Source organism: Lonchura striata, chromosome 5 (assembly GCF_050655825.1).
Source record: "Lonchura striata isolate lonStrDom1 chromosome 5, ASM5065582v1, whole genome shotgun sequence".
Taxonomy (NCBI): Eukaryota; Metazoa; Chordata; class Aves; order Passeriformes; family Estrildidae; genus Lonchura; species Lonchura striata.
The window spans coordinates 40,424,997-40,452,085 of NC_140707.1; the positions used below are offsets into that span (position 1 = coordinate 40,424,997).

Sequence of the window (27,089 nt, forward strand, 5' to 3'; positions counted from 1 at the left end):
TATGGTGATGGTGCTTTTTGATTTGTGCATTTAAGAAAGGCTCCTATATTCTTCTTGTTCTCCCCTGCATTAGTAGGACCATTCAAGAGATTTGCTGATACTTTTGAAAACATGATCCATGTCTGCTAGTCCTTTATCTATGGCCAAAAGTTCAGAAATCTATCTGATATAGGACATTTTATGGGAGCAGGAAATGTGGATATTAGAGACTAAAATAAGATGCAATTTAGACAAAATTTTATTGAAATAATCCGTATTTAGTAGCACCTGAGGAAATGTAGCTTGTGGGATTTTGAAAGCTTTCAAACTGGCAGTGCTATGAACAAAAAACAAATTCTCTAGAGTGGTAGTACTCTGTGAAATGCAATGCTAATGCTACTGTTACTAGACTACAGAAGCAGATTAGATCTTAATTTATTTATATCGACTGCTGTAATTTCCTTAGGGAGAGAGAAAATGAGAAGAGTTGCAGTGGAATGAGTGGGGAGTGCTAGTCCAATGTAATTCTTTTGGGTTCCTGATGGTGGTTCATTTTAAGCATTCTATGTGTACTTGAAGCTCAGACTGAATTGGTGTTTTCTCCCAGGAGGAGACTCTAACCATGCCTGAGAGTTTTCTTCCTTCTAAGGCAAACTTCTGAATCAGCAGCTCATAGTCATCTGGAAGCCTTTTCCTGTCATAGTTGCTAATAGCTAGGCATAGAAGCTGACTCTGTCCTTCCAAAAAAATCCAGTTTTAACAGCAAGTATTTCTATGTCTAGTCTTGTGGTTGTGTGAATATTGTAAATGTTGATTTCTGAAGTCCTGGTCAGATACAGAAGCAAAAGACAGACAATGAAATGGGTGGGTTTAATATTGAGCTGTTTTCCCCCCTCCCCTGCCATCTGAGCTCCTCATGCAAGGTCTGGTTTGATTCCTAACTTAGCACTGCAGTGGTTCTTAAGGTTATGTTCAGCTTGAGTTTGTCTTTGCGGGGGAGGGTGGAAGGAGGACAGTGCTTGATGGCTTAGCTATTTAGTTGTCTCTGGGAATACACGTTTTTGCCTTCCCCTGGCTTGCCTCTGTGATTTGATTATCTGGGCTTTTGTTCTTAAAGTGAGTGAATAGAAGGTACTCTGCTAGGAATCTATTCCCTCAGGACCAAAAATCCTTGTTCACAATTAAAGTGGAGCCTAACCATATTCAGGATGACTTTCTTTCATCTACCCTTTCTCAAGCCCTTCTATTTTTTTTCCTTTCTGTTCCTTCATTTTTAAGAAGTCTACAACACTCTCTCAGGATTTGAGCCTTATTAACTACAGTTTGGTGAACTTAATAGTAATTATTTCTTTTTCTAGTAACAGGGACTGATTTAGTTTTCTTAATCCTTATTCTACAAACATGAACTAGTGCAGTGAACTATTGGTTTATTGTTATATTTAATGAATATATTAAAGAAAAATTTTCACAAATGGTCCTGTAAATGTCTTAGTAACATCAGTCCAGCTGTGCTCTCTAGAGGCCATAGGTCCTGATTGTCTTGTGCAGAGAGTACTAAGTGGAATGGAGGATTGTTTTCCAAACGTCATGCAAGGGATATCAGGCATGATCTGACTTTGGCAGCTTCAGTGTCCACCCTTGAAGCTTCATGTGGCACATTGTTCTTGCAATGGCTGCAGTCATGATATTCTTCTGGCAATCTCTTGGTCTTGACCAGAAAAGCTGCTTTCTACTTTTCAGACCCATGTCACCTAGTCTTACAGGAAAAGACAAAAGGAATGCATTTGGGAATTCAATCCTGTGTTGTGAGAACAGCAGCAAAACATGTATCCCCAAGGTATCTTTACAGGAAAAGAGTGGAAAACAGTTCTGGCTGCTACAGTGGTGGCAGTGTAATGGCAGAGATACAAAATACTTGGATATGTTGTGGAATATGATCAATTTGTGGTGATTATTGGCAGACCTAACCATCAAAATAAATTTAATTTTTTATAAAAGTTCACAACTCACAGCACATTGCTCAACAACATCAAACTTGTGTACATGACTTTATCAGTTAATGCTTTTGACATTTACTAATGGCTGTTTTGTGTCAAGATTAAAGCCATAAGTAGTTTTTCGGCTCAGATCCCAAGCTGAGCTTGTTCTGTGGCTGGACATAATTGCATTGCAGATGTTTAATTCATTCCTACTTGTTTTCTCTTAATTCACTCCAGAATACTTTAGCCAAGTGTTGTAGACAGGTAGAAGAATTGTAAAAGAAAGGCCCCTTTTTTTTTTCTTTTAGGACTTTAGGACTTTTTTTTTTTTTTCGATACAAATATACAAGACATCTCTGCTGCTAGACTTAGAGGAACAAAAAAAAAAAAATTAGGAGAACTAAAAAACCAACCCACCTCTCAAAACCATTTTATATTAAAAAACATTTGGGAAAAAGAAGTTCTGGGAGATATGTCTTTAAATATGCAGTTGAACAAGGTCACCACCACTTAAGCAAAGCCTCCTAGTACAGAGGTTAAAGGAAGCCATTTAATACTGCTGAAACAGAACAAAGTAAATTACTACAGGAGTTAAAACAAGGGTTTAATTGAGAACACATCCATAAACAAAAATACATCCTTGTTACCACTTGTGTACATCCAGGGGTTGCAATCACTGCACCCCATGCAGGTCACAGGCCTTCAGCTGCAGCAGCCCTCTTGTCCATTCTGTCCAATGTGATAGTATCACCCTTGTACTGGGGGACCCAAGCCAGACACAATACCCGAGGTGTGGCTTCAAAAATGCCAGATAAGGCGGGGGGAATTGCTTACCTTGACCTCCTGTTTACACTCTTGACAGTGCATCAAGTTGCTGTTACTACACATCACTTCAAGGGCACTCTAAATTTTTCTATCGCCAAAGGGGGAAAAAAAAAAAAAAAAAGAAAAAAAAAAGGCAGTATACTGGGGTCAACGGTCTTTGCAGATAGTATATTGCTTTGTGGGCAGTGACACATGAGATTTCCTGCACAATTGATCATGTGATCATGGAGTCTTACAGGACACACGGTGTTCCTCTGCAAATAATTTTGGAGGCAGATTTGAAGGGTATCACAGACACTCTATTCCCGGCATGTACATAACATTTTTTTTCTGTTCTATGTGCCTATGCAGGCTATCTGAAATCTGTCACTTTGGGGCCCTATCACTGTTAGTTTATGATATGTGGAAAAAAAAAAAAGAAAAAGAAAAAAAGACACGGTCATAAATTCAAGATACTGAGGTGTTTTATTTAAAAGTCTGTTTTTAGTCATGTGTCCTTGGCAAACTAGTTGCTACTTCAACAACACAATTTGGTAAAAAATAGTAACAATTGGCAGCATCTCTATACAAATGAGACTTTTTTTCCATACAGTATTTCTTTAACAAAACATATTAGAGGTTCTTTCTTTCTAATTGCTGGGATGTTTCCTATATAAGCCCTAATCCTTGGAGTTTTGGCACAGTGGCTCAGCCTGCTGTGGGCTAGCATTTATGAGCAGCCAAATGAAAGGGGAAGCACATATTCCTGGCACCGTCAGATCAGTTTGGAAGGTAAATTGCCTAAGTGCTTGAACATGTTGGCTTGTAGAAATAATTTCTGGCTTGGAAAGTATGGGTTTATGAGTTTCTGAACTAGTGTGCACAAGCTTTTAAATGAGCTTTTGTTTGATCAGTGCTTCTTACCTGTCAGAAAATGAGCAGAATTGCATTCATGAGTGCTTACTCACATCCTGCATTCTCAAACATGAGGGAAAAAAGAATGGTTGAATTATGATAGCAGGAAACCAGAGAAGAGATTTTAGTGGTTCGTTTTTGCATTTTTGTGATAGGAAACATCCAAACACTACACTAATGTAATTGGCATTGCAAACAGAATATATGCAAATTGATAGACATTTTTTCAGTGATAGTGTATATTTTTTTGTTTATTTGCTTCTGAGTTCCGTGTTTGTCCAGAACTTGTCTCCTCACTGCTTGGTGTTACTTTGCCTGATGATTTTATGTTTCCCAGGAGAATGAAAGTTATATTTGAGCCAAGCAAAACAGAATTTGTCTCTCATCAAAGGTTAGAAGAGGGACAAACTGGGTCCATTGCTTTATTCTTCTCCCTTTCCCCTTACCTAATAATAATAATAATAAAATTAAAAACCCAGCTTCTTGGCTGTATTGCTTAAACAGCAGCCTAACATTAGTGGACGGATAGAGAATTATTTACACTGTCTACAGCAGTATAACTGAAATTTGACTCTGCCATTGGTTCTGCTACATGCCATCTGATCTCTAATTTGGGAGAGGGATAAACTGTACTCCTTGTCATTTACTGGAGAATAAGTATTTGGAGGCAAGGCACAGTTTGTGGCCTCCTGGAGCTGAGAGGCGTAAGCTTTTTGCCATGTTAAATGTCATCTGTCATTCCAGTGCCTGCCTGTAGTGTATTAAGCAACTTTAAATTGCATATTGCCTGAAGTTCTGCACAATAAAGATATTATTTATCATTTGTGACTGCTGGAAAAGGGCATCTCTTCAGAGTAACGATGACCAGGAAAAAATAAATGGTGTGATAAATGGAGGGGGGGGGAGGGGGGGAGGCCACAGCTTTAAACCATTTGAGACTTGCTGACAGTGAATGTTTAGCTTTGTTATTTGTTTGGTGTTCAAGATTATTCTCAGTGACTGACTTTTGATGGTCTTGGCAGACATGTCTGGCTTGATGAGTAATGGACATTCTTGTGTGTAATGGACATGGCAGCTCTCTTCCTAGGTATGTCTTTGATGGAGTTTTCCTTGGTAGTTCAGGAAAGGAGAAAAAAAAACTATGAAAGGCTTCAACATCAAAAAAATACCAGAGTTGCAGGCTGAAAAATAGGAGTGTGATCTAGACTTAGACATGCTTATATTAAAGCCAACCAAAATTCATAGCTTTACTTAGCAAAGCAAACGTACACTTTGGGCAGTAGGTATTAGATATATGAAGTATGCTTTTCAATTTTGGTCCATTTGTGCAGGCAACATTTTTGTGCTGGTATTTCATCCCCATTTAAATGTAAACTGATCAGTGAGGTGCAAAGAATGATGCAAATGATTCTTTTTTCTCATTTTTTGTTTGGAGGAAGTATATCAATAGTAAAATAGCATAAAAAAGCAATGATACTTTGTTGTAAACTGCTTTTATTTTTTATTTATTTCTTAACAGTACATCCTTTCGGGCTCTGATGACTTCAATTTGTATATGTGGAGGATTCCTCCAGATCCAGAAGCAGGTAAGTGTTATTTTTCTAGATGGGGAAGAAAGAGTGGGGGGCAGGTGTCTGACAAATACTAGACTGGTATTTTTTTAAAATTGCGGTTCTCACACTGTGAATCTAGAGCAACTCTGAGGAAAGCTGGATAGGGAGAGTTTACAAATACCTGATTCAATGCCTGGATAACAGTGGTCAATGCTATTTGAATGTTTTATCATAATGATTTTCTATTTTTTTCCCCTTCCCATGTAATGATTATTCCTCCCATAATAAAGCTGGCAACATAAAATGGTGCTGGGTACACAGGGCGCTCCTTGCAGCTCCAGTGCATTGACCACTTTTCCCCTCTCAGTCCTCCCTGATTTCCAGTGCAGAGGAATTATGCTTTTTTACTTTCTGGGTGGAGGAGCACTATCAGCTGGTGAAAAGGGCCACTTTTGACTTAATTTCTGACCTATTCCCATGCTGGGGCAGACATGATAAGCAAACAGCAGTAGCACAGCTCTGTATGGAAGTACAGCAGAGGGATGTTAAAGGAAAGCACAGTGTGGAAGCAATGTATCAATCGTATTGTGAATGCCAGTGTTGGTCAGTGTCTAATTTGATGTGGTCTAGTAAGGTGTAGGGCTTGGCAATATGACACTCTTAGCCATAAAATGTCAGCATCTCTCTTCTGTTGAAACAAATCACTGCACTTCTAGAAGGATGTTAAATTTTAATTCAAAGAGTCAAGACTTTCAGAACTGTAGTAGTGTTTTCATTTTTAGTGGCTCTGGCTCTTTAAACTGTACATTTTAGTGATATTAAGTACAACTGAGGGCTATCCTGTGGTCTCAGAAGCTTTAGCAATAATGAAAGAAAATTACAAGCTATGTTAGAGGTAAAAGGAAAATATTTTGTTTCTTTTTCAAAGGTTGTTAATAACAGCTGTATAATCCACAGCTGAGAGGATGAATAGCCTTTGGTTAATGGCAGGGTTTTGAGGAAAATGACATTCTAATTTTGGGGTTTTTGCTTAGTTAACCAACATTTCATGTTGCTATCCACAAGTCCTGAAGATGGTCCTGCTAAATACCAGTAGCTTAGCCTTCTGTCTTTGCACAGAGTTTATAGTGATATATCCCTGCTTTTCTTTTTATTTGTGTGATTTTCTTGTACATTTGACACTGGTTTACTACTACTTACAGATTTTTTCTCGTAGTTAAAACAAAGATTACATACATTAAAATTTGTATTTATTTTTAAGTTGTATTGTCTGGACTGTAGAATTACATTTTCTGCATGTATCACCATACTGTCCCAACTTCCTTTGTAAAATATGGATTGTAGATTTTCTGTTTATATGGCTGTGATGCTCTTGAAAACTTTTTCCCAGACAGCTGCATGTGACAAACTTTTTAGCTGGGACTTTTGCACAAGGATGATAACTAGTACTTGTTACAGCTGTAAGCAAAGTAATTACTATACAAAATAATCTGCTTCAGAGTAGTTGTTAAGGATGCCCCTCTGTATAAAAGAGATATGTTTGCAAAAATAGTTGCTATTTACAAATAAGTGATACATTTTGATAAAATAAATTTACATTTTAATTTTTGATTTACCACACGACAATGTCATATCTATTTTGGTCAGGTTTCTTGTCTCTGGTTCTTGTAACTTCAGGAAGGGTGTCATTATATTGCAAAATTTCGGTTACAAAATTAATTACTTAATATCAATTGCCCTCAGTGGTTTCTTAACAAATCAGAAGGTCCAGGAGTAGGAATGTGTATGTCTTAATGTCTTGTAACTTGAGCAGTTCTCTTTTTGAAATATTTTAGCAAGACTCACAAGCTTGGTTTTGTTAGACCCAGAGGTCCACTTCTGTGGCAAATAACTAATTGGGCATCCAGATCACCTGTGATGGGCTTATTGAAGCTTTTGTTTTCTCCATTCAGCTCTTCTTGAAGGGTTGTGCCCATTTTGAATGTGATGAAATGCCCTTTCTTAAATATTATCCTGCTGTTCAGAATAATTGCCAGAGAGAGATGTTGCTGTGCTTCCTTTTTGGAGAAATAATCTTGCCATAGGGATGTAGAGATTTTGGAAAACTTTTGCTTCAGCGGAAAACTCCTCATTCTTATGTTCTAGCCAAAATAAGAGTGCCTTTGGGTTTGTGATCTGAGAGAGTGGAATGTGGTCTTTCACTTAAAATAGTGTGCAAACTAGACAGGATGATGTAATGTCCTGTACTGTTGGTTGGTATTTTAAATAAAAATATCACTCTAAATGATTTCTGCCTTCCGGTTGAACTCAGACATTGTGTTGCTATAAATATTTATGATACAACACCCTTAAATTGTATCAGTTATTTGAAAATAGGGAAGTTTTTTTTTAAGCTTATATCATTTTAAACAGCTGCATCCTTAACGACAGCTCTGAAATTATTTTGTTATAGGTGCACCAAGTACTGGTTATCCAATGGTGAGCAACATTAGTGAACAAAAGATGAAGAGAAGTGTGAAGGAACACACCAGTCAGGCAGTTGCAAACATATTTCAAGTTGGAGATACGTGGTTGCCTGTACTGGTATTTTGCCAGGAGAATAGAACAAATTCTGCTGTTGTTTTTTTCACATAGTCATAGTTTGGAAGTGTCCCTCCAGTAGGTTGCATTAAATCATTCTCATAATCAGCTGGAATCTGCAAGCGGTTTTGTTTAGTCCAATAATTAGGCAGTATTTTTGCCACCTTTGGGGGCAGGACGGTATGTGATAAAAGGTATTTCTTAAATTATTTAGGAAGCTATTCTGTTGATGAATCTTATTGACTGTCTCCCTCTATAGTCTTAGATTATTCTGAATAGGCTGGGATTTTCTATGCCAGAAGGTTGGTTGCTTTTTTACCACCTTTTGTGTTTTCTTAAAGATGGAATAGTTTGCTCATTTTTCCACTTTCATCTCCATCCAAGTACTATCCAGCTTTCCACTGTGCTTTAGAAGTAATTGCCAAATGTTTCATGAATTTATTAGCCAGTTTCTTCTTTAAAGTAATCTGTGGAAGTATCACAGTTTTTTTCAGTGGCAGCTTCTAGCAAAGTTAATACATAAGTTTGGCAGAAGAAAAGCAGTCCTGAATTTCCACAGCTTTTACTTTACTCCAATGCAAGCTGGAAGTGAGAAGAGACATCAGTCCTACATGATTTGTCCAGCAAGCCTACAAACATATGAGCACTTAAGACATTATTAAACCTAATAGTAATAAACATGGTCTATTAGCTGGTAAAGAACCCCTGTTCAAGACAGAACCTGACATGTCTTGTGGAGTAATAGAGGGTTTAGTAGACTAAAAGTTTTCAAAATGGAATTTACATTCCTCACTCACTACTCTGAATCATCTATGCAATTCTTGCTTTTGAAAGATTGCTCAAAGCTGCTGTGTGAGGGATATGGTATTATTTGTGATTGAGAAGACAGCTGAGGATCCTTCAGTTCATGTGAGCGAGCTGTCACCATGTTCTGAAAAATTTTACTAAATCAGAACAGCAAACTGCATTTCAAAACTTCTTTTTAATTCTGCCTTTGACTGTAACTGCAAGCAAGAAAGGGCCGGTCATTGTGGTCCAGTTACTAAACTAATTGCACAAATTTTCAGCAGAACTGATGCAATTTTTCTTCCTTCTTTTCCTCCTCCTTGGTCTTTGTAAATGCTGGCACTTCTTCAGGCTTGAAGAAAGCAGGAACAGATCTTTTCAGGATACTTGAACAGGGCTATCTCATTGGAGACAGCTTGTAGTTTAAGTTTTCAAAGTTCTGGGCTGATAATAATTTTTTATTAATCTTCATTTAAGTGTTTCTTAATGTCTTTAGCTATTTTTGAGATGTTTTATATATGGATACACATCCATATATGCATACCACTTGGTTGGGACAGGGGAAAGCCATCTGACCCAGTGGGGAGCATGCTCTTGAAGGTTTGTATTTTTTTAAAAAAATTATTTTTCTGAGGTGTGGTCTTGGGATATAAACTGCTTTACATTTAGGACTGTAGTTTGTCTCTTTCTCCAAGTCAGTCGGTGTTGACCAAATTGTGCTGAGGAACAGTCGTTTGATTAAGACAGTGAGTAAGTGCTGGGTCATTGTAGGAAAGGGTCTTGTATTCGGAGGAACTGAGACTGGCTTCTGTGTCATTTGGATCATAGTAATACCACGGACCTGTGGAACGTACTGGCCAAGTGGCACCTGTCAGAAAACAAGACAGTGTTGGGTGCCTGGTAGTCCTGTAGACAAGTGAGCAAAGATTCAGCATCCAAGGGTGTTTCTCTCTCATCAGCCTTAGTATGTTAAATATCTGATTCAGGAATAGAAAGCTGAAGATAACACTGAGCACTGGGAGAGGCTGGAGAAGCTTTAGTCCCTAGCAACTGGCCATCTAATTGTACAAAACCTCCTTTCTCTTGGTTGTATTGAAAATGTTTTCAGTCACCAGTGCAAAATAAATGCACAGCCAAGCAGTTAACACTTCCATTAAAAAAACCCAAACCCAACCACAAAAAAGCAAACAAAAAAACCTCAAGCAGACAGCTATTGGTTGTGAGATAATTTCACTTCTTTCTATCTGTTATGTTCAGAAAGGATGTTTTTTGGTGGTAACTTCCATGGTTCCAATAACATTGTGAAACCTGTTGGAACCTATGCCATTAAGTACAGAAAAAAAGCAATGTCTCTCTGACCAGGAGGGGGAACAGAGTGGGAAGGGTGTGCTAAAGTTTATTTCTATAGTAATTTTGTCTTAGCTTTCATATTGTTGTTCAGTTGTTCTGGTGATAACAACAGAGGGAGGGTTGGGATAGATAAGGTGTATGGCAGATATTTAGAAGCAACAAAAGAAGGGAGAAAATATACATCCAAAAATAGCCACTACCACTACAATATTATGTATAGTCTTTAAATGTTTAAATATTACTTTTCTCTTTGGCTTTTGGAGACCACTGTGGGGCTGGTTCTAGGCATAGGCCAGGCAAAGGAGTTGATTGCCTGGAAGAGTACGTTGTCTGAGGCAGAGGCTGCTACCAGCTGACTGCTCCCTGTGCTTCACTTAAGCTCTGCAAGGCCCTGCTGATCCTTTCACCTCACCTGAAAGCTGGAGGGGGTATTCAAAGGAAGCAGCCTGCAAATGGAGTTGAAGCTGCTTTCTTGTGAGGGACACTTGGTACTTTGATGTGTCCTTTTACCATGCTAGGAGGAAAGGGGATCTTGGCCACCCCTTCCTGCACTCACCCATATTTGATGAAAGAAAAGCCAGTTTTGCTTTTGTTGCTGAGAAACCTTTAGTAAGTCTGGCTGCTGCCAGAGCTGGAGTCAATTCCTGATCCCAGAAGAAGGTATGCTGCAGGACTCTCTGCTCTCAGGGTGAGGTGCTTGTGTTAAATCTAGCCTCTCTGCAGATGGGTCTCTGAGCAGCAAGGCCATCTACTGGCATCCATTGTATGAAACAAATTCAGGTGTGTGAGTGACCAGAGAGACTTTTAAGGTACCTAACCATAATCTGCTGCACTGAAGGCAGAGGCCCTGTATGCTGTGTATATTTGCTTGTATTGTGCTGTACATTTGCTTTCCAAACTATGGTATCTCTCTTTGTTAGCCCATCATGATCTCATAGGATTCAAATGCAAAGTAGTGACCTAAGGTCTAAATATATCCTGGATTACTATTAGTGAAAACTAAATTAACTTTAAATGAGCTACTACTGTAGTGCCAAGTGCTGCAGTGGAATGGTATGCTATGGCACGCTGGTAGCAGCTGCAAATATCTGCTTCTTCTCAGGAGTTTTCAGCACTTTGAGTAATTCACAAGGCTTGTATGAAGTTATGCTTTAGTCTGTGGAATGTGTTTCTACCTTATATGAACAAACAGTGGGATTTCTTTTCCAGTGTCCTAGATAGAAAAGACTTCTGAATGAGGTCATTTAACTCCTCTGTTACAGAGCCAGTGGAAGATAGTTCCTTATCTCAACATGTTCTATGGCATTTTGACAGGTTTTTTTAATGTTTGGAACAATGCAGCTTCCATTAGTTTGGAGACTGTTCTACATTCTTACAAGATTTCTGTACTAGAACATTTTTCTCAGTAATCTATCACTTTTGCTTTTTCTTTATCCTTCAAATAGTTTATTCTGGCTTTTTCTATATGTTGCTTCTTGTTGTAGAACTCATGCAGGGGAAGTTAGATTGATATCTTAATCTGTCACTCTCCTTTGTTATAATTTTCTAGAGTTTTAAAAATGCATTGGGATGTACCATTCAGCATGTTTGCAATATGTCAAATGTCAAATCATTCACATAAGTATTTGCAAACCCACATAATTAAGAAGTAGTTCATTAGCCTAACACTGTAAACATAAATTTATAAAGCAAACCAAGAAGAAATCACTTTGGCAACTTGGGAGACATCAACTACTTCAAAATATTCCTTCCTTTGCACAGGAGCCTACAGAGAGGCCTTGTGTTGCAAAGGTATTCTTGTCAAACATGTACAGGAAATCTGTTTTAAAATGTGCACATTAGATTTAGCCTTTTTAAATTTACTTCTTTAAGCTGGTCAGATGTCATTGTAGGATATTCTTTAAAGGACTTTTTGAGATTTTTTTATTACTCTTCTTTGGAACACGTATTTGCAGGGTATAAATTAAGAGTGATTTTCTTGATATTTAACTTTGAGTGTCAAATAAAAACAGACCCATTGACCAACACAGCTAGAATACTAAACCACTACTCAGGACTCTTAAACCATGGCAATTTCTGGGTAGTATTGCAAAATCAGCTAGAACATATCCATTTCTTCCCTCCAGAGGTTATAAACCTTCTAAAATTGGCATAGTCAGCCTCTGAAGACTTTAGGATTTATTTTTTTTAATATTATTAATATCAGATATGTAAGCTAATGACTTCTCTATGAACACTGCCTATACATGTTGGAGCTAGCTAAGAATATAAAAGCTGCCATGCTTAAAAGACTTGCAGAGCTCATGCATGCTACTAAATTTAAAAGCAAACAAATAACACCCCTTTCCACTAAAAAAACCTCAAACCTCAAAAAAATTTGAGTGGTTTTAGGATAGCAGAAGTTAATTTTGCTGAAACAATACAAATAAAAATACCATTTCAAAGGAAGACAGCAAAAGGAAATGGAATTTATTACATGGAAAAAAAGGAAGATACCATCAGGAATTTAAGCAGTTTATAGCTAGCTTCCACTTAATCTACAGATGCTTTTTTTTTTTGCCAGCAGAGATGAGTAAAGTTAACTCACACTCTGAGATGGCTGAAGGCTGTATGGCTGCAGGTAAGCCTCTGCTGAGAGACCAGAGGGACTCCAGAGAAGTCTGAGCACAGGCAGATTTCTGCCATGCAGATACTAAAGTAATTGTAGTGGTTTTGGTGAATGCCTCTCATGCAAAACTACCACATGAATATGATGACAGCTGTGGTGGGCTACTATAAAATAGAGAGACTGCTTTCAATGTAAGGATGGAGAAGACTTTGCATTAAGAGCTTACTTAAAGGTGTCATTTACACACAAAGGAGTTTCTACACTTAAATTGCATCAAGTAAGGGATTGTCCAAAAATGAGGTTCTGGGGAAGTTTATTATATTTGACATAAAGATTATCAGAGTGTTGCTGAAGTCAATACTTTCTGGTTTAAAATATGCAAGCCTCCCATACCATTGGTAAAAGCTCACTGCTAAGATTTGCACTTCTCCTGGGGCAATTTCATGTAATTGGGCAGTTCTTCTAAGGAGCCTTGTGGGGAAGTTCACCTTCATTTTAAGAGGAGGGTAGTATGTTATATTACTATGCTTTCCCTGAATTTACTGATAGCTGCCTAAAAGGAGTTCAGGGAACTTCAATATTAAATCACAAAGCTTTGGAGTTCCTTCATAGAATTATAAAACTACAGAATCATAGAATGGGTTGGGATGGAGGTGTCCAAAGGCAGGGACCTTCCATGAGACCAGCTTGTTGAAAGCCTCATCGAATCTGGCCTTGAACATTTCCAGAGATGGGGCAATCACAACTTCTTTAGGCAACCTGTTCTCATGTCTCATCACCCTCATTTGAAAAAATGCCTTCCTTATATCCAATATAACCCTACACTGTTGCCCCTTCTTCTGTCACTACAGGCATTGGTAAAAATTGTCTGTCTTTCTTATAAGTCCCATTTTTTGAAAGGCCGCAATGAGTTCTCGCTGGAGCCTTCTTTCATCCCAGCTGAACGACCCCAGCTCTCTCAGCTGTCCTTGTAGGAGAGATGTTCCTTCACTCTGATTATTTTTGTGGCCCTCCTCTGGACCCATTTCAACACCTCCAGGTATTTCTTGTGCAGGAGGCCCCAGAAGACACTTCTGGCATTAAATTACTCCTCTCACTCTTCTACTAGGAAAATAACCATGGGTTAATTCACACTGCTGACAGTACCACAAAAGGCCAATGAATGACTTAGAAATGCAGCCCAAGATATTGGAATATGGTATTTTTTCATCTCCATTATAATTCTTTCTTTGCTCATAGTCCCTCTGACTCTTTCATTAGTGATTTGTAGGACATATTTCTTGTTTGGTACAGAATTCATGCAGCTACAGTCCGTGGATAGTTAAAGCTTGTTTTAGACATCACTTACAGGCTTGGAAACATTTCCTAAGTGAACTCTCTCTTCATTCCTGAGGCTCTCTTTCTTGGAATATTTGTCTGCTAGGTCAAGATGTGTAGAGATCTGGTCTTGATGTAAGCATCTACTCTTGGCTTGATAGATACAATTGCACTGACAGCTCTGATTTGGCTGGAAGGAATGCTGTGGGAGTAGGGCAGTTTAACAGCAATTTACCATCAGCCATAAGTGTCTAGCAGGATGAGCAGAATGAAAGGACTTGAGGAAGCTCATAAAATGGAAAATAAAATCAAAAGAGCTTAATTTGGCATTTAATGAACTTGCTCTCCAATAAGTTCCTTCTCAGTCAAATTTGCTGACAGTGGTGAAATATTGCTCCAGTGGCTGAAGGCAGAACGAGTCCCTGAATCTTTACAGAAAATACAAATGTACCCGAATAGAACTTGATGCAGGTAACTCAGTCTCAGTGAAGTTTCGGTGCAGTGAGGTGTGCATTTTGGTCCCTGGATTTACTTGCCATCACTTTACCCTTTCTCAGGAACTTTATTTTTCTATCCCAAGGTGCCATGAGACAGCAGTTTGGTGTGCAAAAATTGTGCAAAGCAGAACACTTTCCAGGAGCAGTAAAAGATCTGTCTCTGGATTTTTAGGACTTGGATGACACCTTGTTTCTAAATACTTCTCATGGTTTGTTCTCCATGTTAAATATCAGTCAGTTCTTCAGAGTGCAATTATAATGAGTCAAAAGGATAAAACACTTTCTAAGAGTAAAGGGGCTGTACACAAGGTCATTAGCTGCAGTTGTTTTCATCATTTGTGTAACCTAACAAATGAAAGGTGATATGAGAATGGTTTTTTTTCCCCTTGACACTTCTATCTTGCTACACTTCAGTAGTAATGCAAGTTTTTCTTTAGGAAGTGTGAATTACAGGAGAACTCTGACTCTGTTTTAGAACGCAAGTTGTTCAACACAGGGCATAAACCAGCAATTGTTTCAGCTGAAATAGCTCCTCTTGGGGTAAAGGAAGATAGCAAACATTTTCAACAAGAGGAACATAAAGTTTGTTTACTGTAAAGATGACTGTAAGTAGCACAGAAGATAGTGAAATTATTTTAATTTTCTGTAAGGTGTACTTAAAACATACTAAGTTTTAAATAGCAAGTTGATTTTCATCTGAAGTGATTGTCAGTTTTTACTTCCCGGCATTTAAAAGCTTTGTTTTCTTTCACTGAAAATGTTAAGTCATAGCATGTTGATGGACACTTGTTTATTCAAATATACAGCTGTTCTGTCTAACAAATTTGTAGTTTTAACTGGTGAGTCTATGAATATAAAAAAATACTGTGTGACTGTTTCTTGCTTTGGTGTATAGACCTAGTAAAAGTCAATGACCAAGCAGAAAAGTTAATTGGCTTCTGTTATGAGTTTTGCCACTAGCACAAAAGCATTCCACTTTGGCTAATTCACTGCCTTGTGACAAAGAATGATATAACCCACTGTTCAGATGTGTTATTTCAGGTCCTTTCTATTTACCAGACTAGAGTCAACTGTGACAGTAATAAATTGCTGATTTAAAAAAATAAATTTGCAAAATAGTATTGCTGTTAAAAGCCAACCTCTTAATTGTCTCTGCTTCAGATTTACAAACTGTGTCATGCCTTAGGTTTCACTGGTGATTTCATTATGTATCATCACTGGTATTTCATTATGTATGTTGTTCTCATTTGCATATTTGTCATATTAGGTCAAAGACTTTCATTGTTTGTTTAGATGAATCAAAGCAAGCCTCAAAATCCTAATTTGCAGGAAGGATGCTTTTCATCAAACTTGCGGCTTTTCATAGGGGCGTTGCTCATAAAATTGGAATTCTGCAGCTAACACAGGCCTTAAAATATTGCAAAATAAAGCTGAAAGGCATTGTCAAATACAATAGGACTTTAAATGACTATGACTGAAAATAATGTGAAGATTTAATTATTCATGTCCACATGTGCTTGTTATCCCCTAGGTGGCATTGGCAGGGTTGTCAACGGTGCTTTTATGGTATTGAAAGGTCATCGGTCAATTGTAAACCAAGTGCGGTTTAATCCTCACACCTACATGATCTGTTCTTCTGGCGTTGAAAAGATTATAAAGGTAAGATTAGTTATCAGAAAATGTGTTCTTTCAATCTTTCAGGAAGAAGTGCTTTGTTTTGCTCAGCATCATTCTGGTCCACACCCATTCTGTCTCCTCTTATTGTTTTATAAAATGTTTTGTCTCGTCTGCTTGGTTGAGTTTGGTTATGGTTCTAATGTGATCTCCTACAACTTGTGATACTCTGGTCTAAAATATAATAAAAGTATCTGCAAAGAGTATTGTTGAACCTTAGCCTAGACTGACCTGGCTGAATAATGCCTCAGAAGGCCTTCTTTAATTTTTGTACATATTTGTGCATTGAATCAATTCAACATACCTTTTCTGTGATTTCCAGAGGAAGAACTCCCAATACCTTGACATTATCTTTCTGAATCCTTTAACAATGTACTGTACTTTTAGCAAGTTTTTTACCTTTTTCTCTGGAACTGAAAGAGATAAGAAACTTTGTTAGGTTCTGAAATTTTCCTTCCTTAAGGAAATACAGTCAATATTGTGGAAGCAAGGCAAAACCAATTTTGTTATTTGGTTGGGAAGGCAAAGGATTATGCTACACTAATGTGATTTGCATTCTGGTGCCATAGATACTTTGCTATAATTGAGGTCTATCAACAGTGTGAAAAAAGCCATAACTACTTAATTTTGAAGTAAGATAAAAAGGACTGCTGTTGATCCTAACTATTTGGTGAATAATTTTATGGAAGTCTTACCTGCCTGTGGCTATAAATAATGTTGTTCAAATATGGTAAATTATTTTGTCAGGTACACATTGATAGGATGAATTTGTCCTGAAAATGAGTGTTTTAGTGATGTACAACTTATGGACCAGAGCTGTCCCTAATTGCTGGGACCATGGCTCAATGCTCCACTGCATTGCTTGCATTACAGCTACTGTCAGCATTTGGGTTCTGACTGTAGTTCAGCTTTCCTTCTCTCCTGTCTTCCCCTGGTATTTCAGTTCTTTTCTTTTCATCTGTGCTGCCTGCCTGACAGGTTTGATCACAAATATATTAAATACAGGCTTTGTACAAAAGTGCATTGAACAGTCTTAGCAGCTCAGTGATTTTTCAATTTCCAAGCAGTCAAACTGCCAATGTTTAACAACAGTTTTGCCAAAGGCTTTTTTTCTTTTTTTTTTTTTTCCTTTGGGAACTTGATTCATGCAGCCTGAATTTTCCCTTTTGGATTCTAGATCTGCTGACCCTTCACCCTATGAATCCTTCCTGCATGAGTGTGCTTAGACTGTTGGATTAGCATTGGTATAAACAACCCCTGTGTTGCTTTTGTGTACTTCTGCTAGGGTTTTGGCAGAGCAATTTTTTTTGCCTAGTGATTAAAAGGTTAGTTTGATTAAGGCTGCAGTCACAGGTTGTGTAACTCTTTCAAAGACACCTCTGCTTGAGCGCTTCCTTAGAAGAGAATTCCTGTTGTGTCACTGTGTGTGCAGTGGAACTTGTGCAGCTGCTTTGAAGGAACTGAATTCCCCAGATACTTCAAGCTAGAAACAAATTAAGGGAAAATGTGTTTAATGTATTAAGTTTATTGGCCAGGCAGAACTTCTTACCCTTTTGTTGTATGTCCTTTTGTCTCAGTTGTAATGTGCCTTGTTTGGGGCTCGGGTTGTTTCAGTGCTCACGTCTTGTCTGAGCTGCCTGACTTCACTCTCTAAAGGTGCTGTTTCAGTGCACAGCAGTTTGCAGGTGACTCTACAAAGGTGGTTTCTTCTTCATTCCACCTGTGGGCAGGTTGGAGACTAGTAACTGCCACTAACAGAAGGGCAAAACAGGAAAAACAGCACCAGCAGTTCTGAGAGGCCATTGATTGCATTAAAAACAGCTGGGAACACAAGTCTTTCCTTTGCATAGCTGTCTTTCCCCTGTATAAATGCTTGATGCACTTACTCAGAGAAATTGAGATGACAGGAGAAGAACCTGTAAATAAAAATCATAGTTAAATTTTTTGTTTTCTTATTTTATTCCTTTTTGTTTATTTGTTTTAATCACTTTCTTAAAAAGTGTCATTTTTATTATCCCTCAAGTGTCTTCTAAAACCCTTTCTGGAATTAAGTCACAGAAGATAACGTCACTGTGGTTGGTTGCAATTGTAGAGACATGGTGATGTGTTAAAAATGTGGATGCAAGTAGTTGTTTGTCTGAGCTCTTAATTTTTAGAGTAGCTGGCCTAAATTTAGTACTTCAAGAAGGGAGGAACTGATAGCACCACCATCAAGCCATTCAATAATTCCATGAGCTTCTGCCAACACATTTGCTATTTTTATGCTGATTGCAAATAAGATACAAATTCATCTCAAGCCTAGCCCCACAGAAAAGAGTAGTATGCACAAGAATTATTTTGTTTTTTGTGGTTATGTTTTTTTTGCTTTAGTTTTATTTTGTTGTGAAGCATCCTCAAGAATACAATTCAGTAATTCATTGGTTTAGGGTTTGATTTCTGCTAGGACCAAAAATAAGACCCAACAATCAGATGATATTCAGAGCCTCAACTCCAGACAGTGTGTGGTGGACGCATCAACCCAAATGAATTGTTCTTTGCCCTTTATTTACTGAACTTCAGTAAAATTGTATGAAAAAGTGCAGCTGCAAACTAAAATAATCATTTGCATCAAGGATTAACCACAAGGGCTAAAGCAGTATTAAACAGAAAAATACCACTTTCCCCTCAGTCAAGTGTGCAAGACATTGGGATATGCTGGCAGGAAAAGAGATTGCATTGCAGAAGAAATAAATGTGGCATTCCCTCTGATGTGTTTGGCTTCAAGGAGGGCCATAGAGAGCTATGCAGTTAGGAGAATGTTCCAGGAAAGACAAAAATAGATGAAATACATATGAATTTGTAGAAAAAAAATCTGATTTGTATTGAAAATAGAATATTGTGTAACAGAGCACAACTGTTGTGGGTCCCATTTGTTTAAAAATCGTAAGTGTGTTGGAGATAACAAAGTCTATTTGCACACGTTGCTATGGTGACAGATTAATGTCATTGTGACTATCTGCCTCTGCCTAATCAGATAATCTAAGTGGTTTTAATTATTCTCACGCTACAGGCATAACTACTTTTTTGTTTTAAGAATTGGGGATTTGCCACCCTGGAATACAAGGAATTCAAAGATGCTGTCAGTAGATATCTACTGAAGTAGAGAACCAGTTTTTATTCCCGTTTTCTGTTATTATTCCTATTTTTATATCTGTACTCAGGTCATCAGTGAGTAATATTCATCTCCTTAATTTTCTGACAGAGAAAGAACTTCTTGATATATTGTTGCCTCAGTAGGTTGATTTGTCAACTTATTTTCTCCAGTTTGATCACATTATTCCTCAACATAATATCAGTCAGAGGATGAGAAACAGGCAAGGGCATTCCATTTACAAAGAAGCCCATTTCAGATGCCACAGAGAGCACTGGATCAGTTGATACCAGTTTAAAGATTTCCCCATTTTGTCAAGGATAGATTCTTAGTCTGATTTCTTTCTTTGACTCTGGCAGGCCTTCGCAGTCCCTCATAACAAAATATTTAAAATGCAGGGATATCATTCTCCAGAGACAGCTGATCTCATACAAACAAGGTATTCATCCTGAATTCCCTTGACTTCTCTTTATTACTTACTTCTCTGTGAAGTAATCTCTCTGGGAAGGTTAAAACCTCACTGTGGACTCTTTGTAGCTATTTTTTCAATATTTTATACTGCTCTTTTTTTTTCTGATGCTTGCAGTGAGAGCAGAAAGATGTGGTAGTGCTACCAAGGATGTAGAACATCTCTGTGCACACTTTACATACCTTTTTAGATTAATTTCATTACAAACAGGCCTTTCTCAGAGGGACATTGGAGCAGACTATCTCTCCTCCACTTATATTGGCTCATACCAGCTCTAAGCATTTTATAATTCTCTTCCTTAAAAAATAAAAAAGGCTTTATAAAACCTAGCAGGCAGTCTAATGCTGCTAAGATTATTTGAGGAAGGGGCATGCCAGGCTGCCTGTCTAAGCACACAGTATGAAGCATTTACAAGAAGCTAAATGCTTCTAAAAAAGATCTGATCTGCTTGCTGAAATGCTCAGTACTGGGACAAAGGGGGAAAAGATCTAAGGTTGTGAGAGAAGCTACTGAACACATGCTACATAAATCATCAAGAAGGCAGCAACCCAGAATAGTCTTTTCAACAAGTAGAGTTCTATTTTTCTAAAGGAGTGTTTTAAAAAAAATGTGATGTATCCACAAATCAACAATCTCTCTCACGGATTCACTGAGAGAAGGCTCTTACCTATGTTGTCTTTAGGAAGTGGAGCCTGAGAAATTGAAGATGAAGAGTGATTCTTTCTGTTCTCTTGAATAGTTCCAAAAGATTAAGTTTGGTTGCTGAAATTCTGTACATAGTAGGCTTAGATTGAGTTTTGTTATCTTCATCCAAACATGCTGCTTGTCCTTTGGGCTATGTGTCTGGTAAGTGCAGTGCTGGAACCAAGCAGCAGAGAACTGTCTTCATTCTGGTTTCAAGTGCCATATTAAAGAACTGCACTGGATGACAATTTGATGAAGTATTTAAAATAACAAAAAAGTAATTAAGTGCCAATAGAAAATACACCTTGATGTTGAGATCTTCCTAGAAACAGCCTGATGTAACACAATATAATGTTCCTTTCCCTTTGCTCTGAAAGGCAGCTTGATGATTGCCTGCAGAAGAAAGTATATCTGCAGCACTTTAATTTTTGAATAGTGTTTCTTTTATCTATCTAGCCAGATCATATGTGGAAGCTCTGTTAACCATAAATTACAGAAAATGCAAAGTAAAAGCTTTCCTATTTGGAAGACTTCCAGAAAAAAGTTTACTTGTTCATCTTAAATCCAGCTGTTCTGGACAAGTAGATGCAAGGTAATTTATTTAATTTTGCTTCCATTATTAAAGGTGTAAGGTTTTTTGTACACTATTGAAAATTTCAGTGAATACAGAGTAATTGGCATTCTTGTGGACTTTTCTTATGCTGCTTGTCATAGTAGCAGGCTATGTTGCATATGTTAATTAGGCATCTGTAATGTGAGTGCTGATTATGTAATTTATATGTGCAAACACTTTTTGTTAGCAGTTTTATCTGTTTGGAACAAAATTAATTTCTGTTGAGAAAATTGTTAGATTTTTTTTTTTTCCAAAGACTATCCCAAAATTCCAACCTGGTATAAAGAGCTGGCATAGATTTTTTTTCCCCTGAGCTTGTTAGCATAATAAAACCAAAGCATGGCTGAGATCAGATCTTTTTTGAGCAGAACATTAAGGCATTGTTGTAGATAAGGTACATATTGGCTCTGCTCACAGTAAGGTATTGTTCATTCCATAAACCACTGATCCAAAGTGATAGTGGTTGTCCACAGAATGTCATAATCATATTGCCCTCAAATCTGTGAGTAAATCTGAGAAGGGTGAGGACATCCAACTATTACGTTTGCTACGGATTACTAATTTCTTAGGGATATTGTTGGATCTTCTTTTGGAGTTTTTTTTTCCTTTTCCTCTCCATACCAGGAAAATTGACCGAAGGATAGATAGACAGCATAGTCAAGACTGTTGCTGTTGGTGAAATCAGTACACTTCAAAAGTAGCTTTCAGTAAAACTCTTCAACTTCACCTATTAAAACTGCTGCTGTGTCTTCAGAGGACATTGGAAGATTTCTTTTCTTTATAACTGTTTCCTAAAGGGAGTAGTGAAGCTCTACTTTTCACCTCCATGCATTCAGCTCCCTGCCTGCTGATCAGGTGGGATTGACTACGTAGCTGGATGAAATGCTACTCTACACCACTAGCACCAGCAACTCTAGTTTCCTGGGAAACAAGTGCCTTCATTAGTGCTGCTAAGACTGTATTGTAGGCAACAAACTATTCTTACTGTTAGTGAGTAAGCATTCCTTATTACATAAAAATAGAGCCCTGCAATTTGGAGAAATTATCACACAATGAATTACCAAAATGATGGATAATTTGCAGTGTGAGAGCTTTTACATTCTGTATGGGTGAAGTAAATGCAGAAAAAACACATTTGTGAAGGGGGAAAAAAAAATCCCACAGCTCTGTAATACTTGTAAGTATGGTACTGAGGGGTAAAAATTAATAAAAATAATCTGCAACCTGCAGCTATTCTGGGTATTTGACCTACTGTTCCATTTCAAATGCTTATAATAGTTTATTAATTCAAAGATATGTATTTGGGTTTTTTTTTTATTTTCTGTTACAGATCTGGAGTCCCTACAAGCAGCCTGACTGCACAGGGGACCTGGATGGTAGAATTGAGGATGATTCGCGTTGCCTCTACACTCATGAAGAGTACATCAGTCTTGTGTTGAACAGTGGCAGTGGTTTGTCCCACGATTATGCCAACCAATCGGTCCAGGAAGATCCACGGATGATGGCCTTTTTTGACTCTCTGGTGCGCCGGGAGATCGAGGGCTGGAGTTCTGATTCAGACAGCGACCTCAGTGAGAGCACGATCCTGCAGCTCCATGCAGGAGTTAGCGAACGCTCCGCTTACAGCGAGTCAGAGTCCTCCACCTCTTTGCATCACTCTCCCCCACACGTGGCTGAAGAGTCTGATGAAACTGCCTATAACTTAAGGGCCTTAAGATCAACTGCATCTCCCTCAGCCAGAGAAGACGTGGCTTCCCGTCAGCAGAGGCTCTCTGCACTGAGAAAGTATCAGGACAAACGTCTCCTGGCCCTTTCCAATGAGTCTGACTCTGATGACAATACCTGCGAGGCAGAGCTAGATACAGACCTTTTCCCACGGCCGCCGTCTCCAAGTCCCGAGGAGAATGAATCCAGCAGTTCCAGCAGCAGCAGCAGCACAGAAGATGAAGAGGAGCTGAATGAAAGACGCACATCGATGAGGCAACGCAATGCACTGAGGCGCCGACAGAAGGTGCAAAAGGAGGAAAGGACTAGCACTAACACAGAGAATGTAACCCCTTACATAGGTGAGGACATATATGATTACCCCCAGATCAAAGTAGATGATCTTTCTTCCTCTCCAGCTTCTTCACCAGAAAGGAGTTTGGCCAACAAAGAAGTTCTTAAAGAACGGACGTCTCCTTGTTCAGACAGTGAATCAGTGGAGAGAAAGATTTACAAAGCTTACAAATGGCTCCATTATTCTTACATATCATATTCAGCTAGTAAAGATGGTGAATCCTCCAGAGGAGATGGAGAAAATGATGAAGGGAAACCAGGAACCAGTGGAAGGCACAGCGTAACACACTCGCTAACTAAGGAAGATGCTAGGAACTTAAGTTCAGTAGTTCCTCAGGGTTCCTCAGCTCTTTCTGCTGAAAACCACAACAGAGAAAATTTAAAAGAGTATGGTGGGATAGAAAATTCTAGTAATGGTCAAGCTCATGAACGTGACAATCAGCGGCAGATGGAAGGTCAAGAAAACACGTCGGAAGACACGAGTAGTGGAGGTGTAGAGCATTCTTTTGAGACTAAAAAGCTCAACGGAAAAGCTAACTGCAAAGGGCTGAATAGCTGTACTGAAGAACCTTGCATTCAGACCACAGGACTTGCGGAACAGAAAAATAATCAGAACTGTCAACCAGCACCAAGCCATCACTCACTGGTCCCTCCATTCCCCGCTGTTGCCATCTGTAGCATGTCAGGTCACTGCTCCAGAAACCAGACTGATGGCAGTGAGGAGAGGAGCTTTGAACCCTCCTGCGTTAACCACAATAATGGCCACTTGCATCTTCACCCTTCATGCTTCAACCATGGACAGAGTTTTGGGGAGCAGGAGTCTGTGACACAAGGACTACAGGGCCACTCAAATGCTGATAATGGCAACCTTGTACAGGTGGGTGTGACCTTGCACAGAGACTGCTGCCTGTCTGAAATGGACTCCAACAGCTACAATGTGAGCACAAGAGAGGATTCTGCTGGCCTGCATCCTGCAGGCAGTGAGAGCACTCAGTCTCTTGGAGGACTGAAAAGACACAGAGCGGAGTTGGAAGATACAGATTCAGAGAGTTCATCCTTAGAAAAGAAGTTAAAAACATGATAAATGCAAATGTCGTAGTGTGCACTCTCTCAGAAAGAAAAGGAAAAAGAAAGTATTAAAGGCACATAGAGCTTGGGTCTGAAACATTGCGTTTGATTCTCCATTCCATTCTTCAGTGGGTCTGTTTTAGATTGCCAGTGGTTCATGCTGTATAAAAATCCAACTTGCTCCTTAATGAGACTGAGTCTAGTGTACCCATACAAGGTTCTGTTCAAAGTAAATCCTTATTAAGATGGTTGACTGAATAATTCTTGTGTGAACATGTGTCATTTGTTCAGCCAGCCAATGAGGATAACTCCTTTAAAGTTTAATTGTTCTTCTGAAGAGGAAGTTTTCCATACTGACACTACATATTGCAGGCTGAAGAATGTGGAATTAGATCACACAATTAGGGTGTATTTCTTATTGAGGAAAACAGGGAAGAAGTGTTTCTGGGCCCTTTATTCTGCTTCAGGAAGTAAAGAAATGCAACCATTAGGGAGGATATTTTCAGAACTGGATGGTATCTTCAGAGATGATACTTCATAAAGCACTTCTGATACAGTTCAGTGACATTATTTTTATGCCAACAGAAAAGCTATAGGAAATGAGCCTTTTTCCAAACTCAACTTTAGACTGTTCCCATGGTGACATTCAATTCTGTGGGCTTTTTTTTTTTTTTTTTTAAAGAGCTGAATAACACTGTGTCATCACTATATAGAAGTATGAGTGTTGGCAAGAGGCAGGTATTATGCTGTAGACTTCATTCTGACCAAGGGCTTTTAAAAATCAAGAATTGAAACATGCCTTTCTGTGATCATATCACATAGACACTCTTTATTTTGATTATTATTTTTATTATTATTATTATTTTTATTATTATTATTATTATTATTATTATTATTATTATTATTATTATTATTATGGGTGTTGGGATTTATCTTGGTTGTGCCCACCCTTCCCCCGTGTTCTTACTTTTGGGAAGCAGTAGGCCAAACAGAAAATAGCTGAAGTATGGATAATGTAACTGATTCATGTTACAACATCTGGTAAAGTCTGAAAAATGCTTTTTTAGCAGTTTTAGCAGCCCAAAACAGATTGGGATTGCAGAGCAGGGTTGGTTTTCCACCACTGGAAATTGGAGATGGGTGGATATATTCAGCAGAGTTCTGCATGTAAGAGAGAGCTTCAGGGAACTGTCCCCACATGTGAGGAGCCTGGGTCTTCAAGTCTGGCAATCAGAACTTGCACAAGAGCACAGCTCTTGCTGCCAAATACTGGAGTACTCTGTGGTGGACAGTTGTTTCTTGCCAGGGCACTGTTGAGTGGAGTATCTGGTGAGTCATCTCAGTTCTGGCTTGATGGAATTGCTCTTGCTTCCCTAGCAACAAGGTAAGAGGAGTCACTTTGTGAAGGGAAAACAAACCATCTGTAAAGGACACAAAACCTATATCTGTGTACGACAGAGGAAGAGGCTTCTTTGGACCCCACTAATTTTCAAAGAATTTCGAGCCCCAGTACTGAGGAAGGGTTAATTTATTTTAAGGAATTGGAAACTTTTGCTTTCAATACAACTCTAGTAGTACATTGCTGTAGAGCAGTGACCTCAGAGTAATTATTTCATATCCACAACTGTCTGATACCTTAGGAAAGCAGGAAAAAGCCCTGTTAAAACAGGATGAAAGTGAAGGAGCACTTCAGAAGGGATGCTGTGAGAGGTAGGTGTGGGAGGAAGAGTGAGAACATGACCTGAAACACTGTCTTACAACTACTGTAAGTAGTCTGCCATAGGCTGTCTGCCCACACTGGCTCTGCCATTCTAGGGGAGAAAGGTGAAGGGGTGTTTGCAAACACAGGCAAAAGTGGCAATAAGAGCAAGCTCTGATACATTGTTACCTTACTGATAAAAATGTTCTGTACTTACTATATTGTACATTCCTATAAAAAACACTATAGGAGTGATTTCATTAGTTGTATAAACATCTGATTTTAAATTGTGGGTTTTAGCCAAGATCTTGAGGTTGCCAAGTCAAAACTTCATTATGTTTCAAAAGTTCTCATCCCTCACTTCCAATGAATGAGCATCTCTACTCTTCTTTGACATGGTCATCTTTTCCTGGTGTTTTCCCAAATGCTTGGTGGTCTCACTTTCTGTTTCTTTTGTTTGTTTTAAAAAGCAGAATAAAAGCTCCTGGACATGATGTTACAGAATCGGGATGGTTGGAAGAGACCACTGGAGGTCATCTTATCCAACATCCCTGCTCCTGTAAAGGCTCTGGGCTTAAAGGATTGCTGTTGTTTCCCCAAAGATCATGCTGTCTGCATTCTTGTTATTTCTAGTTTCTGTCAGGCAGGAGGAGGAAGGCAAGCTGCAACCTTAGTGTTTTGTTCACAGAAAATTTCAGTGCACACAAGAACTGCAGCTTCTGGAGCAGTGCGCTCACCTCCTCACATAAATCAACGTTATCAGCATTAGGCATCTTCATTATGTGGTAAAGAGCCCCAAAAAAGCAAGCCAGGAGGCAGCAGCATGTTCCTTTCAGGTACCAACACTGAGAAGAGTTGCTCTGTGCAGGTTGCTTCACTGTCACTGACCCTGTGTATTTGCTCTTCCCCTCTACACTGGGTTGCTCATCCTGCTGTGTGCCCACAGTTTCCATCTGAGTTTTGCTGTGTGCTTGGAATTGTCACTCCCTACTTCTGGAGAAAGAGTAAACTGTTCAGTGGAAAATCTTACTAATTTATCAGAAGAGATTTTACCTTTACTAATAATCTGCCATGTACTTAAAACCGAAAAGGTTGTGTAAATATTGAACTAGCTTCTTAGTCACTATTTGCTTACCATGCAGTTTGTTATGGCAGGAAATTTGCTAGGCCACCTTGTACAGTTCATGTCCAGAGACTCTTATCAGTGGGAAAGAAAAACCCTCCTTTACATCTCCCCAGGAGTATGTTAGACAGAGAAATACTGATTTTTTTAAATTAAGTTCTTTCTTACATTTCTACAAGGTCACAGAGTGTAATTGCTTATTT

The 27,089-nt window shown here is 38.6% G+C and overlaps 1 protein-coding gene across 6 annotated transcripts in view; it reads left to right on the forward strand.

The window, feature by feature from the left end:
* DCAF5 (DDB1 and CUL4 associated factor 5) overlaps positions 1-24,325 on the forward strand; it is a 68,177-nt gene extending 43,852 nt beyond the window's left edge. For 3 of the 6 annotated variants that reach the window (XM_085580320.1, XM_085580323.1, XM_085580322.1), the window contains exons 7-10: positions 5,197-5,263; positions 12,510-12,566; positions 15,900-16,027; positions 22,269-24,325. In XM_085580320.1, the coding sequence (XP_085436446.1) occupies positions 5,197-5,263; positions 12,510-12,566; positions 15,900-16,027; positions 22,269-24,077 (2,061 nt within the window). In that variant the 3' untranslated portion in view covers positions 24,078-24,325. The remainder of the gene's footprint in view (positions 1-5,196; positions 5,264-12,509; positions 12,567-15,899; positions 16,028-22,268) is intronic. The other 3 variants (XM_021547091.3, XM_021547092.3, XM_085580321.1) reach the window with 2 other exon arrangements.
* The last annotated feature ends 2,764 nt before the right edge of the window (positions 24,326-27,089 follow it).